The following is a 12,095-nucleotide window of genomic DNA, read 5'->3' as shown; positions in this document are numbered from 1 at the left end:
GGATGGATGGATGGATGGAAGTCAGACCCACATGTACAGGCAGTGAAGCCTTAATATTTCCTGTGTTATAGATAGAACCTTTCAACATGAGTAACTCAAAATGAGCTGCTCCAAGGAAACAGATTGATTTAAATAATTGCTTTAATATGATTTTACCTCTGCAGTTTTATTTCCCAGACAAATGGTTCTTGTCAGCTCTTGTTGGGTAGTACTAAAATAATGAAATACTTTTCATTTGCAAACGGACAAAATTTTAACATTAAATATGACTTTAAAAAACACCTAATCAGAGGATGTTATTTCTTATACAATATAGGTTAAAGTTTTTTAGGAGGCAAAGCTTTCACATGGTTTTCTTTTTGCAGAGGATTGTGAAGAGTGCAGTTCTGTGCCAAATGATGGGATTTTTCTGCTGTGGGGTTAAAGTCCACTTAGCCAAAAAGTGGATTTCAGCAAAAATACCCAAACCCAGCATTTTAAAGTAGGTTTCATTATATAAAAACTGACAAACAGGCTGGATACAAAAGGGAGGGAGACAGTAAGAAAACATGTTTTGCAATTCAGATTGTTCAGATGAAAGTATCATCTGCAGCTCGAGCTGGCATTCACCCTGTCAGTCCTCAAGTTAGACCTCGCATTGATCTGCCTTCCAAAGCTCTTTGATCTGGAAGAGGTGACACCCCCCTATCGAGCAGGGTCCCTTTCGGGAGGTGCCTTTCCCATGCCAGCTCCTTACCGGTGCACGGACACAGCGAGCACCGCTTTGTCACTGAGAGATTGCCATCTGGAGAGGGATGGACGTCATCCCTGCGCCCCAGCGCCCGTCACTCGTGTCCCGTTTGCTCTCACCATTTGCCATTTTAATGAAGACTCGAGGCCGCGGCGTGTCAGGGCTCGGCGCGGTGACAGCTCGGCGTGACGGGACCTGCTGAGATGGCAGCTGGGCGGGAAGGGCAGGGGGAGCTGCGGCTCCTGGGGAGCATCCCCGGGAAGGGGGAGCGGCTCCTGGGGAGCATCCCCGGGAAGGGCAGGGGGAGCTGCGGCTCCTGGGGAGCATCCCCGGGAAGGGCAGGGGGAGCTGCGGCCCCTGGGGAGCATCCCCGGGAAGGGCAGGGGGAGCTGCGGCCCCTGGGGAGCATCCCCGGGAAGGGCAGGGGGAGCTGCGGCTCCTGGGGAGCATCCCCGGGAAGAGCAGGGGGAGCGGCTCCTGCCGAGCATCCCCGGGAAGGGGGAGCGGCTCCGGTCCCGCTGCCGCCGGCGGCCCCCGCCGCTCCCCGCCTGCCAAAGCTCGCAGACTGCGCCGCACCAAGGCGCAGCCCAGACAGCCTGAAACCCAATTTGCATTCCATTTCCCAGCTGGAGCAAGGCGGGGAGGCCGAGGCGCTGGGAGGTTCGAAGCTCCCAGCCGTGCGTGGGGCAAGGAGCGGGCTGCGGCCAGAGCAACAGGCACGGCAGGAAGGCGCGCCCGCAGCCCGGCCATTAGGCGATGAGTAAGCGAATGGGGCAAACAGCCCGGGGGGGGATGCTCGGCCCTAATGACGGGCCGGGCCGCCCGCCCTGCTGGCTCCGGCGGCGCTGCGGGAGCGGGGCCCTCCCGGAGGGATGGCTGCGGGCACAAGTGACGCGGAGCATCGGCCGCCGCTGCCGCTGCTTGGGCTGGGGCTCGGCGAGGCTCACGCCCACCGCTGGATCCTGTCTGGGTGCCTGACACCACTGCCTGCCTGCCACGACGTTCTTCTCCTGCGTCCATCACCCTCCATGGCTCGCTGCCCTGGTTGCCCTGCCCTGGCGCCTATAGGTGGCTTTATGTCCTAAAACCAATGGGTTGCAAATCCCGGGGATTGCCAGGAGGGACAGAGGGCTTTAGACAGCGTTTCCCTACAGCGTTTGTGCCAGTGACAGGAGGATTCACACGGACTGAACGTTGCTGCACTGCCCTGTGCATCCCGGCAGGTACCCCCGAGGCACCCCCAAAGCTGGAACCCCCAAAGCTTCCCAGCGCCACCTCCACCCTGTGAAACCCAGAGAAGGCTGAGAGCTCTGCCCTGCCTTTGTTCTGAGGGTGCAGCCTCTGGTTTAGAATAGCTGGTGGAGAACATTTCCTCTCCTAGGTTGCTTTTGAAGTTGTGTCATTACTTTTTCTTAATGAAACATGCAAATCCCGTAGATGCCGCGATTGCATCTCAGGGAGCTCAGTCCTGGCACAGCTCTGGTTGCAAATATTTAACCAGCATGTAATTTAGGACATATCCATCCTCATTACCTTTTCCCTCATGATTTCTTATTCCTCAGAATATATTTTCTTAGTGCTGGACTGCTGGGAAGCCCACTCTGTTGCAGTCGTTTTGGCAATCCTGGACAAGAAGGGAAGAGTCTAAGTTTTATTAAACAGGGAATCTGCCATTAATCATGGCAGAGGTATGGCATTACCTGTTGGCTGATTGCTGTGGGAGGCTTTCCATAAGCCATGAAGTTTGGCCACTGATAGCCCATGGTCCCCTTCAATGATGCTGAATTGCATATGCTGAGGTCACTTTTCACTGCAGTTCTGAAGGCTTCACTTACACAGGATAAATACTTTCTGCCTCCAAAATACCAGAAAACTATTCAGTATCAGCATTACACTGAAGAAATGAAATGTCATGATAGCAGCATTTCATGGCCTTATTTTTAACTGTAATGCTCACTGCTTCAGGTTTACATCCCAACAGGAAATTTCATTTCCCTGTTCAATCTTCTCAGTGAGCAAAAAAGCAACATTCTCCAGACCCCACACTGCAAGGGGAGATAAATACACTTTTGTCCACACATTTTAATGCATCTTAAGAAGCCTGAGAATCACAGACCCTGTTGGATCCAGCAGCATCAGAGCACTCAAAATATTTCAAATTACCTATCTTGAAATTGTTTCTCGTGCTCTGGTGGTTGAGCCAGCCAAGGTACAGTCAGCATTTTGGGGCCAGCACCCAGATACATGATGACAGCCTTGAATGCACTTTGTGGCATTGCAGAGGTTCACTTGAGCTGGCTGCAAAGCCTGGTTATGCTCAGGGGCTTTGGCAGGGGGGATCTGAGCCCCAGTCTTCCCATCTTTACATAAAATAGGAGCTGCAGAGCCCAAAGAGAAGGCACCTCAATGACTGTGGTTCATCAGCTCAGTACTTCTAATGATGGGACTTCTCCAGAGCACATGGCAAATCTCCAAGGATCCCCTGGACCTTTGGGACTTTCATCCTTGAAGTATTCCCACCCCAGGGCTTTCTTTGCCTGAGCCCATGTGCATCTGTTAACCAATCACAGATATCTGGAAGGAATCACTAGTATAATTATTCTGCAGACTGTGACAAAAATTTTTTATGTTTTTATTAAAAAAAAAATCAAACCACAACAAGACATGAGTATTTGTCAAACCCAGCTGTGCAAGTTGGGCAGATTTCCAAGCATGCACCGGCATAAAGGTTAAGCACTCAGTAATTCAAGTGTCTTCCACATACAGTAATAAAACTTCTCATGATTTATCCAGGAGCAGCTGCTGCCCTTGCTTAGCAAATGTAACTGCCCTGTAAAATTATTTTCTATTCATAAGACTTGGAGAGAATTATGTTTTTATGTTAACATAACTTGGAGCTGATGATTTCTGTCTCCAGCTTTTCCTGCTGCTTTAATTATAACAGTGCTTTAACACTTGCAGTAGGAAACTGCTGAAAATGCATTTGTTGTATTGCAAATGATGCAAAAAAAAAAAAGGCCTTTGGCAGACGTTTGATGTCACAGATGTTCAGTCCCACAAAGGTTAACCAAAGCACACCTTTAAAAGGGGGTGTGAGGATAACAGAAAACAATCCTCTACAGCTGTATCTTCAAGGATACACAGGAGCACAGCCCTGGTTTATGTCTCATTTCAGCTCTGCTGGTGTCTTTGCAGTCAGTGCCATGGAGTCCCTCCTACAGCACACACAGCTCAGTGACATTTGGCTCTTTCACCCGAGATCAGAGCTTTTATAAAAGCTCCCTTTTTAATGGGCAAGAACAGAACAAAACCGTCCAGCCCACGCACCTGAGGAGGAGCAGCGTGTCCCAGAGATGCCTCGGGCACTGCTGCTTGCTGTCCCTGCTGCTGTCCCCAGCACTGATCTCTATTGCCACCACCCTGTTACCTCTGCAGAGACATCCAGAGCCCTTTGGCTTTCAATACCAATTACTTCAGGCAAGTTAGGCACCTATTTGACAATCCGAGGTGCTCACCTACTGACTGAATAGCTGATATTCAGTCCCTCTACAGCTCATTTCTACAGCGCCAGCCACCCCAGCAAAAGCTTCTCTGTGTTCTTAAATTAAATGCAGGAAGCCGAGGGAAGCAAGCAGCACCCAGAGAAGCCAGCCCACTCAGTAAAGTGTCACATACAAATAAGGAATGACCATAAAATACCTCTTTTTTTCCCCTTTTTTTTACTCATCATGTAGAAATAGAGGTCAGTGGAAGCCGGAGGGCATTTGCCCAGTTATGAGCAGCCTGTGCTGGATGTGATTTAGCTGATGCTATTAGGCTGGGAGAGAAGCAGAAGCATTTCCCTTCTAGGAAATGCGCTGTGTGAATGGCTCCGTGCTCAGATGCAGCATTCACAGGCCTGGGTGTCGGCTGGGTTCTGTTTGTTTGCTTGCTCCAAAGAAGGGCTTTTTAAGCAGGGTTCAAATGTGTTCACACCAGAGCAGCTCCAATGGGTACAAGCAGCAGAAGGAGCACTGGGGCTTGCAGGGAAGCACACTCCAAACCACAGCCTGCATTTTGCAACATCTTCTCGGCAGGCTCGGGGACTGGGTGTTTTGCCCCTTTGTCTGGAAACACAATTTGGCAGCTCTCAGTGGCCAATCCTGCCCCTGGAGTGAGCAGTTCCCTGCCCAGAAGCAACAATCGCCCTTACAAAGACCTCAGATGGTCTTTTAATTCAGCAGTGATTTAATTGCAGCTCTTGCTCCAGGACAATACCAAAGACAGCTCAAGAGCCCCGACTACAAAGAGCTTTGGAGCAGGCATTCTGACAGCAAACTGTTCTCACACCATTGCTCAGGCTCCCCCTTTCCAAAGGCTCCACCAGGACTGGCAGGAAGCCTCCGGCTTCTCAAAATCTGGGTAAGGAGATTACGGGAGCAGCTCACGAGGCTTTTGCTCTGAGCTGCAGGAGAGACCTCTGCTCTCTAAGAACTTGGTGTGTCCCCTGGGGCCTTCTGAGTAACAGCATCTCCGAGGGGTGGGCTGCAGCCTGGGATGAAAACTAGAAAGGGACAAACTCTGAATTCAAGAGGCATGTGTATAATTTTATTGGATATTACCCTTCAGATAACAAGTAATGATAAATGAAAAGCTGGACGGGGCTTTGAGCAATCTAATGGATGGTGTCCCTGCCTATGGTAGGGGGGCTGCAACTAAGTAATTTTTAATGTCCCTTCCAGCCCAAACCATTCTGTGATTATATGAAAGGCAAAAAAACTTGCATGTTACCATCTAACACTGGCTCTGCAAACAGAGAAAAAAATAACACGCTCTGTATTTGCTCTGAGCAAATATACAGATTGTAATATTTAAAAATGTGTTTACTCCAAGCTGTTTATAGTCAGAAATCATTTTCCCTCAGAAAATACGTGTGTGGCATTTAATCCTGTAAAGATTTAAGCCAGGGTATGTCTCCTCTCAAGGAAGAACACTCCTTTGCAGCTTTCCTTCCTCCCTGCAGAGAAGACAGTCCAAAAATGAAACACGGTCCTAGAGGAGCATCAAAATCTGTCCTTGCTTATGCAGTAGTGGTGAATGAGGGAGGAGTAGGAAGGAGGAAAAACACATGCAAATCCCTAGAGTTTAAAAGTAAATTTAGAAGACAGATGAGGACTCCAGGGCTTGTCAAAATGAAGGTTGCCACCCCTACATCAACACTGCCAATTCCCTTGAAAAGAGCAGCCTTATGGCTCCTGCAAATATTTATGCAGAGATTTATTAACTGCAGTTACATGAACAACATGAACTTCAGGATTCATCTCCTTGAGATATTTATTTTCATTAAAAACAAACTGTTTGGGAAACACAGTAAATATTTCCCTCTACACTTCCATCCATCTGGTTTCAGAAGAGCAATTCTATGGGATACAAACAGTCCTAGGCACCACACAGAGTACTAGACAATGTTTAAACCTCACACCCAGCAATACAGCCTTTACTCCAGTAAAGCAGAGTAGGAATAAGTTCACATTCAGGAAAAGCATAACTGAGTTACACGGAGGCTTCCAAGGACTTAGATGGGAATTAACTCGAGTTTAAAAGTTAGAGAAGTAAAAAAAGCAAGTACACAAGTCAAAGTACACAGTCCTTCACAGTTATCTCAGCAGTGAGGGGAATGGTGGCTCAAGAAAATCAGCTGCACAGAGCAGCCACTCCCTAGGTGGAGAATGCCAAAACATCCAGTTTCAGATCTGAAGGGGGAGAATTACTCTACCAGGATCGTATCGACGCTTTCTTGGATGAGATCTGACTCCAGGATGCATTCATCCAAGTGCTCCTGGGACAAGCTGGAGCTCTTCCCCACACTCTCACTGTCACAGTAGGGGTGAAACCTGGGGGTGCTGGGGCTCTCCAGCCGCTGGCAGCGGCCGTACTTGTGCTGCTTCCCTCGGTGCGTGTACATGTGCTCCAGCAGCTGGCTCTTCCGGAAAAACGCGCGGCCGCACACGGTGCAGCTGACCTTTCTCTTTCTCGAGAAAGAAAAGTTACAGTTCAACTCCACCGGCTCGTGGTCCTTGGAGATGAGGGAGAGCTGCCCGATCTGCAGAGGCTCCAGCTCGCTGCAGCTCGGATGCTCCAGCTGATGCTCGTCCTCCTTCAGGAGGAAGGCGCCGAGGCGATGGCCGTCCCCGGGCTCCCTGTCCTCGGCCAGGGGCTGCACCTCGCCCAGGTCGCCGCTCTCCAGGATGGAGGCCGGCACGCCGAAGGGCAGCGAGCCCGAGACGTGGGTGTGCAGGTGCTGCCGCAGCCCGTCGCGCGAGTCGAAGCGCTCCCCGCAGTAGTGGCACAGGTGCGCCTTGAGGCCGCCCTTGGCCAGGATGGGGCTGGCCACGCCCGGGGAAGGAGGGGTGCAGCTCTGGGACACCACGGGCTCCGAGTCGCACCGCTCCTGCTTTATGGAAACCGAGAGCTTCGGGCGCTCCTCGGGCGGCTTGGCCAGAGCCGCGGGCTGGGCCGGGGCGCGGGCGGGCTGCTGGTCCAGGGGGCTCTCGTCCAGGCCGATGGCCAGGGACAGCTGCAGCTGGGGGGGATCGCCCTGCGCCGCAGACCTGCCCGCCTTGGGCAGGCTCTCCTTCGCTCCCAGGCGCTCCTTGGCCAGCTTGTGCGCCGTGGAGATCTGGATCCCATACAGGTTGGAGGACTGGACGGGCTCCGGGGAGAAGGCCTGGTTCATCTCGATGGCGATGTGGGACAGGTGGTCTGCGTGCAGAAAGCGGATGCCCTCCTCCAGCCGGCTCTGGCTGACAGTCTGCTTTGGCCCTTTCCCAGTGTACATGATATGTAACAAGTAACTAAATATGTCAGGCTGGATGTCTGTAGGCTGAATTTTTATGCACTCACTGAAACAAAACAGATGATTAAGTACATACAGGGATCCAAATCCCGATCCATTACCTGCCCATTTGCTGTGAGAGCGCTTTTACAAGCAGCACTCCCTGCCAAGCCCTGCAGAAGTGCAGAAGCTTTGTTTGCAAAGCCAAGTGCCTGAGTCTGCGTTTATCCCTGTGATTCCGAAGGCCACGTGCACAACTGCAGCTGAGGCTGGTGCTGGTGACCAGCCCTGGGCACCCCGTCCCTCCCATGCAGAGCCAGCTGCAGCCACACGGCACCGCAGCGATGCCATGCACGCTGTGCATCACCAGTGTGTGCCACTCCATCCATCTGAGTAACGAGTTCAGCTGCCAGTACTGTCTAATCTTTATGAGTATTGCACTTAAGTGTCAGCAAACAACATCCTCAGGGAAGGGCAGTTAACTCATCTCACTTCCAAGGGGCGATGCAGCTGATCCTAAAGATTATCTTGCAGAGGTGCTGGAGGCCACGACCCTCAGAAAGGAAGGGGAATGAAGAACATTTAATCCATCACAAACAGCCAGCCCCAGGTCAGAGGCCAGACCTTGGCACTGCTCTTGGTATACCTGCAGAACCACTCCTGACCTGGCCAGGTGAAGCATGTGAACAACAGCTTGAAATGAATTGATGATCTCAGTCTCAGCCCTTATCTCCAGGAGTCTGAAGCACAGAACTGTGATAAGGCCACAGCTTCTTGATTGTTTCAAGCCTGTGGATCCTGCCAGAAATGACAGTCTCACCCAGCAAGCTTGACTACAACCTAAGGCTAAGTACTGGACATATTTCACACGGGCAGGAGGTACCAGGATATCCCTGGGTTCCAAATCTGCAAGGCTCTCACTGCAGGAACACGGTGGTACTTATATGCTTTATTTATCTGGTCACACAAATGCCTCATCTCCAAAATGCAGGGTCTGATGTTGCCATATGCTGACTAAGAAAGTGGTTTTAAAGGGCAGTGCTTTCTGGTCTGGGATTGTTTAGAGAGCCAAGGCCTGTGCTGGGTTAGGAAAATAATCTCAGGCCACCTAACGTCCCCATTTATACTCTTTTATACTTTCATACCTTTAGAAAGAAGAAAAAGCAGAATGCTGAGGACGGTAAAAGGATAGGAGGAGAGCTGTGTGTTCTTACCTCGTCTGATGAATAAATATCATCTTAAAATAGTTTGAAAAAGCAGCGAGCACCGCTCTGTGGGCTTTGAAGTAAACATCTCCAATGGCAACTGTGCAGTCACACAGAAAGCCAAACTCCCGCTGCATGTTCAGCTGCTGGAGGAGGAGGACGCTGTGGCCGGTGGTATCCATGGTGTGCTGGGAGCAAGGGAACAAGATGTTCATCTCATTAAGAAATCGGAGAGCTCCCAAAGGCTCAAATGTTGACTTCTCACCACCGAAACGAGATGGACGCCTGGCATGGAGCCTCTTCCCTCCTCCAGATACTCCCTGCACCCCAATTTAACAGTTTCTCCTTCCGATACCACCGCGGGTGCTCAAGACCTCTCGGGGACTTTCCCATCTGCCAGCCACACTCAGAGACGCTTCTCCCGCTGATTACCCACGCTCTGCGGGGTGTCAGCACTAACTTTAACCCTGGCTGGCGTTTTCCCCGCGAGCTGACGGCGCTTTCTGCCGCCCCGGAGCCGCGGCGGAGGCGCGGGGGAGCGGGGCTGAGCGCGGCGGCCGCGGCACAGAGGAGCCCTGTGCGCCCAACAAAGCCCCCATTGTGCGGGCCGAGCCGCCCTCGCCCCGCCCCGCCCCGCCAGCGGCCCCTGCGCAAATAAACGCCGATATTTGCTATTGTTTCCGCAGAAAATTATTGAGGGGTGGGGGGGGGGGTTAGAGAGAGAAACACGGCGCGCATCGGGAGCGGCGAGCGCAGCGCGCCCGTGGCGCGGGCCCAGCGCCCTCCTTCCCTCCCGGCCCCGCCGCTCCCCCGCGCCCGCGCAGCCGCTTACCCGCGGAAGCGCCGCCACCGCCCGCCCCCGCTGCCCGCCCGGCGGATGGGGTGGGCGCTGCCCCCCCGCGCTTCCTGCCGGGCGGGCCGGGCCCCGCCGGGCCGGGCAGGGATGGGCAGGGATGGGATTCTCCCGGGAAACGCGAGCGCGGCCCCTGCGCGGCCCCTGCGCGGCCCCTGCGCGGCTGCGGGCGGCACTGCCCGCGCTGCTCTGCTCGCCCGCAGCTCCGGAGCGAGGGAGGGAAGGAGCGGGTGCAGCCCCGTGGGGGATTTTTGGGAGGGTGCGTGTTTTCCCGTGGGCTGCCAAAGGCACCAGCCTGGGCGGGGAGCTCGGCTTCTTGATCGCCTTGAGCGCCTCCGCTCTCGGCAGAAAGTGCGTGCTTGTTGGGGGGTGTTTGATGGTTTGGGTTGGTGTTTTGTTTGGTTTTGGGGTTTTTGTTTTGTTTTTTACAGGGGGAAAAAAAAAAAAAAAAGTAAAAGCGCTTCCCCGGTGTGGCCGGGAATGGATGAGAAGATACGATCTGGCTTCCTCGCCAATGTCTGCGGCCTCTGCGCTGCTTTAAGCACCGCGAGTCCCGAGGACGCAGCGTTTCCCTGTCAGGCCTCCTCCTCCTCCTCCTCCTCCGGTCGCTCCCTGATGTTCAACCAGGGGTTATTTTAGACGAGAGCAGCTGTGCCGGGTCCGGTGCCAGGCAGAGGAGGAGGCACAGGCGGCACTCCCACCCTTGACCGCGATTGCCCGGCCACCAGCAGCCCCTCCCGGGCAGGGATGGACAGGGATGGGCAGGGATGGGCTTCTCCCGGAGCGCCATCGCGACCCCTGCGCTCCCCATCCTCCGCTCCGGCACTCAGTACCACTCCGAGGTGTCTTTCCGATGAGTGTTACCAAATTGCGTTCTGAACCTGTTCAAACGTCCAGTCCATACAGTGTCCTGCTGCCACCGGGTTAATTTGATGCTCACACGTTGTTTTTCCAGCTGGAAAAGGCAGTGAAAATCACTATTTGTGCACCTTTGTCATGATTTTGGTGCAGTTTCTAAGATCTATCACACCCACCTCCTCCATAGCATCTCTGCTGACTCAGGGCCTCTGCAGAAGATACTCAGTGCCTCGGATCATCCCTCTTGGTTTCCTCTCAGCATTTGATAGTTTGTAGTCCATTTTCCTTTTGCATCCCCATAAATGCAATTCTTGAATATTAAAGGCAAATAATGCCCCTGGCCACCAGAATGCATCAGCTTATGGGGCTGTTTCCAGGCAGCCTGAGCCTGGGTGGGTGATGAAGTTGGGCTGAGAGATGACAGACCATAGGTTCCAAAGAATTTTCATCCATGTGTTTGCTGCTTATCCCACTGACCAGCACAGCTTTGTCTATTCCATTGCCTTATTTATTTTTTTTTAATATAAAACTCACAGGACTCAGGGACCATCTTTCCCTCCTGTGTTTGCACAGCAGCAGTATTGAGATATTATGGAGCTATAATCCTGCTGCTCCTATAAATATTAGTACCCACTTTTCCTCCCCAAAAGAGGTTGGCAGTAGGTGGCTCAAGGTTTTGTACTCTGTTTTGGGTTATTTAACATATTTATTAACCTGTGTATGGAGCGAGTTGCTATTTGCAGATGGCATGTTATTTATTTAAATGATTAATTATTTACATGTTATTTAGGTTGACTCTGGTCCAAAGAGGACTTTGAAGAGCTTCAGAGAAACCAGAGCCAAACTGATGAAAGCGGTGGTGAGGATTGAATTTGGTGTTTTGCTGTAAAACACAGACAATGATATCACTCACAGCTAGTAGAAAGTGACACAGCCTATGCTGGTGGGTCAGAAAGACATCAGCACATAATCACAGCTCTCTCCATGTGTGTTTCTACTCCCTCCTCTGTGGTCAGAAAATAATAATTAAAAAAGTAAATTGTAAATGTAAGTGTGGTGGGAAGGCAGTAAGAGAACGGGGTGGTGAGGAAGGGGGACTGCCTTGGGCCCCACCTCACCGGAGGTGGCAGGAGCTGTGGGGTGACACACATGGGACAGAGCAAGAGGCTGCACAAGCCCCTCATGGGTGCTCTTGGCTTGTGCTGCCCTGGGGTGTGTAGAGAGTGGGCAGAAAAAGACTCTTGAACCATAAGAAAAGCAACTTTTCAGTGTGATTTGAAAACCATGACTCTATTGGTTTGTGGAGGCCGTTTACTTAACTTCCTATAAAACAGGAAAACCTACAAAGCAGCTGTAATGTGGGGGTCCCTCCACCTCCTGTGCCAGAGGTTTTTTTCCCTTGGACTGCTACAGATCCCTGAGGCAAGGCTGAAGCAGAATGAGAGGGGAAACGGGGATTTTTTAGACACATTCTGAAAGGCATATTTTGAAAGCTCTGATTTTATTCTGTAGCGGTTAGAAAATCCCCAGACAGACCCAGGAGGAAGGGCACTTGGAAACTAGGATTGTGTGAGTTGGGTTTGTCCTGTTTGCTTACACAGAGGAGGGATTCCTCAGGAAAACCTTCAGGATGCT

The 12,095-nt window shown here is 52.0% G+C and overlaps 1 protein-coding gene across 2 annotated transcripts; it reads right to left on the bottom strand.

The window, feature by feature from the left end:
- Positions 1-6,025: 6,025 nt before the first annotated feature.
- On the bottom strand, positions 6,026-9,631 carry ZBTB25 (zinc finger and BTB domain containing 25). 2 transcript variants are annotated; one of them, XM_054286842.1, is made up of 3 exons: positions 9,582-9,631; positions 8,759-8,937; positions 6,026-7,611 (listed from the first exon to the last, which is right to left on the bottom strand). In XM_054286842.1, exons 2-3 carry the CDS (start codon positions 8,929-8,931, stop codon positions 6,477-6,479), a joined length of 1,308 nt encoding a protein of 435 aa, XP_054142817.1. In that variant the 5' UTR covers positions 8,932-8,937; positions 9,582-9,631; the 3' UTR covers positions 6,026-6,476. The 2 variants fall into 2 exon arrangements, with proteins under 2 accessions (XP_054142817.1, XP_054142816.1); XM_054286841.1 differs by lacking the exon at positions 9,582-9,631 and adding an exon at positions 9,015-9,355.
- Positions 9,632-12,095: the final 2,464 nt, after the last annotated feature.

The sequence above is a fragment of the Melozone crissalis genome, unplaced genomic scaffold (genome assembly GCF_028551555.1).
Source record: "Melozone crissalis strain CALT ecotype California unplaced genomic scaffold, PUWL_Pcris_2 ptg000056l_1, whole genome shotgun sequence".
NCBI classification, from domain to species: Eukaryota; Metazoa; Chordata; class Aves; order Passeriformes; family Passerellidae; genus Melozone; species Melozone crissalis.
The sequence above is the reverse complement of the archived record's forward strand: the minus strand, read 5'-3'. Positions and strand labels throughout refer to the sequence as shown.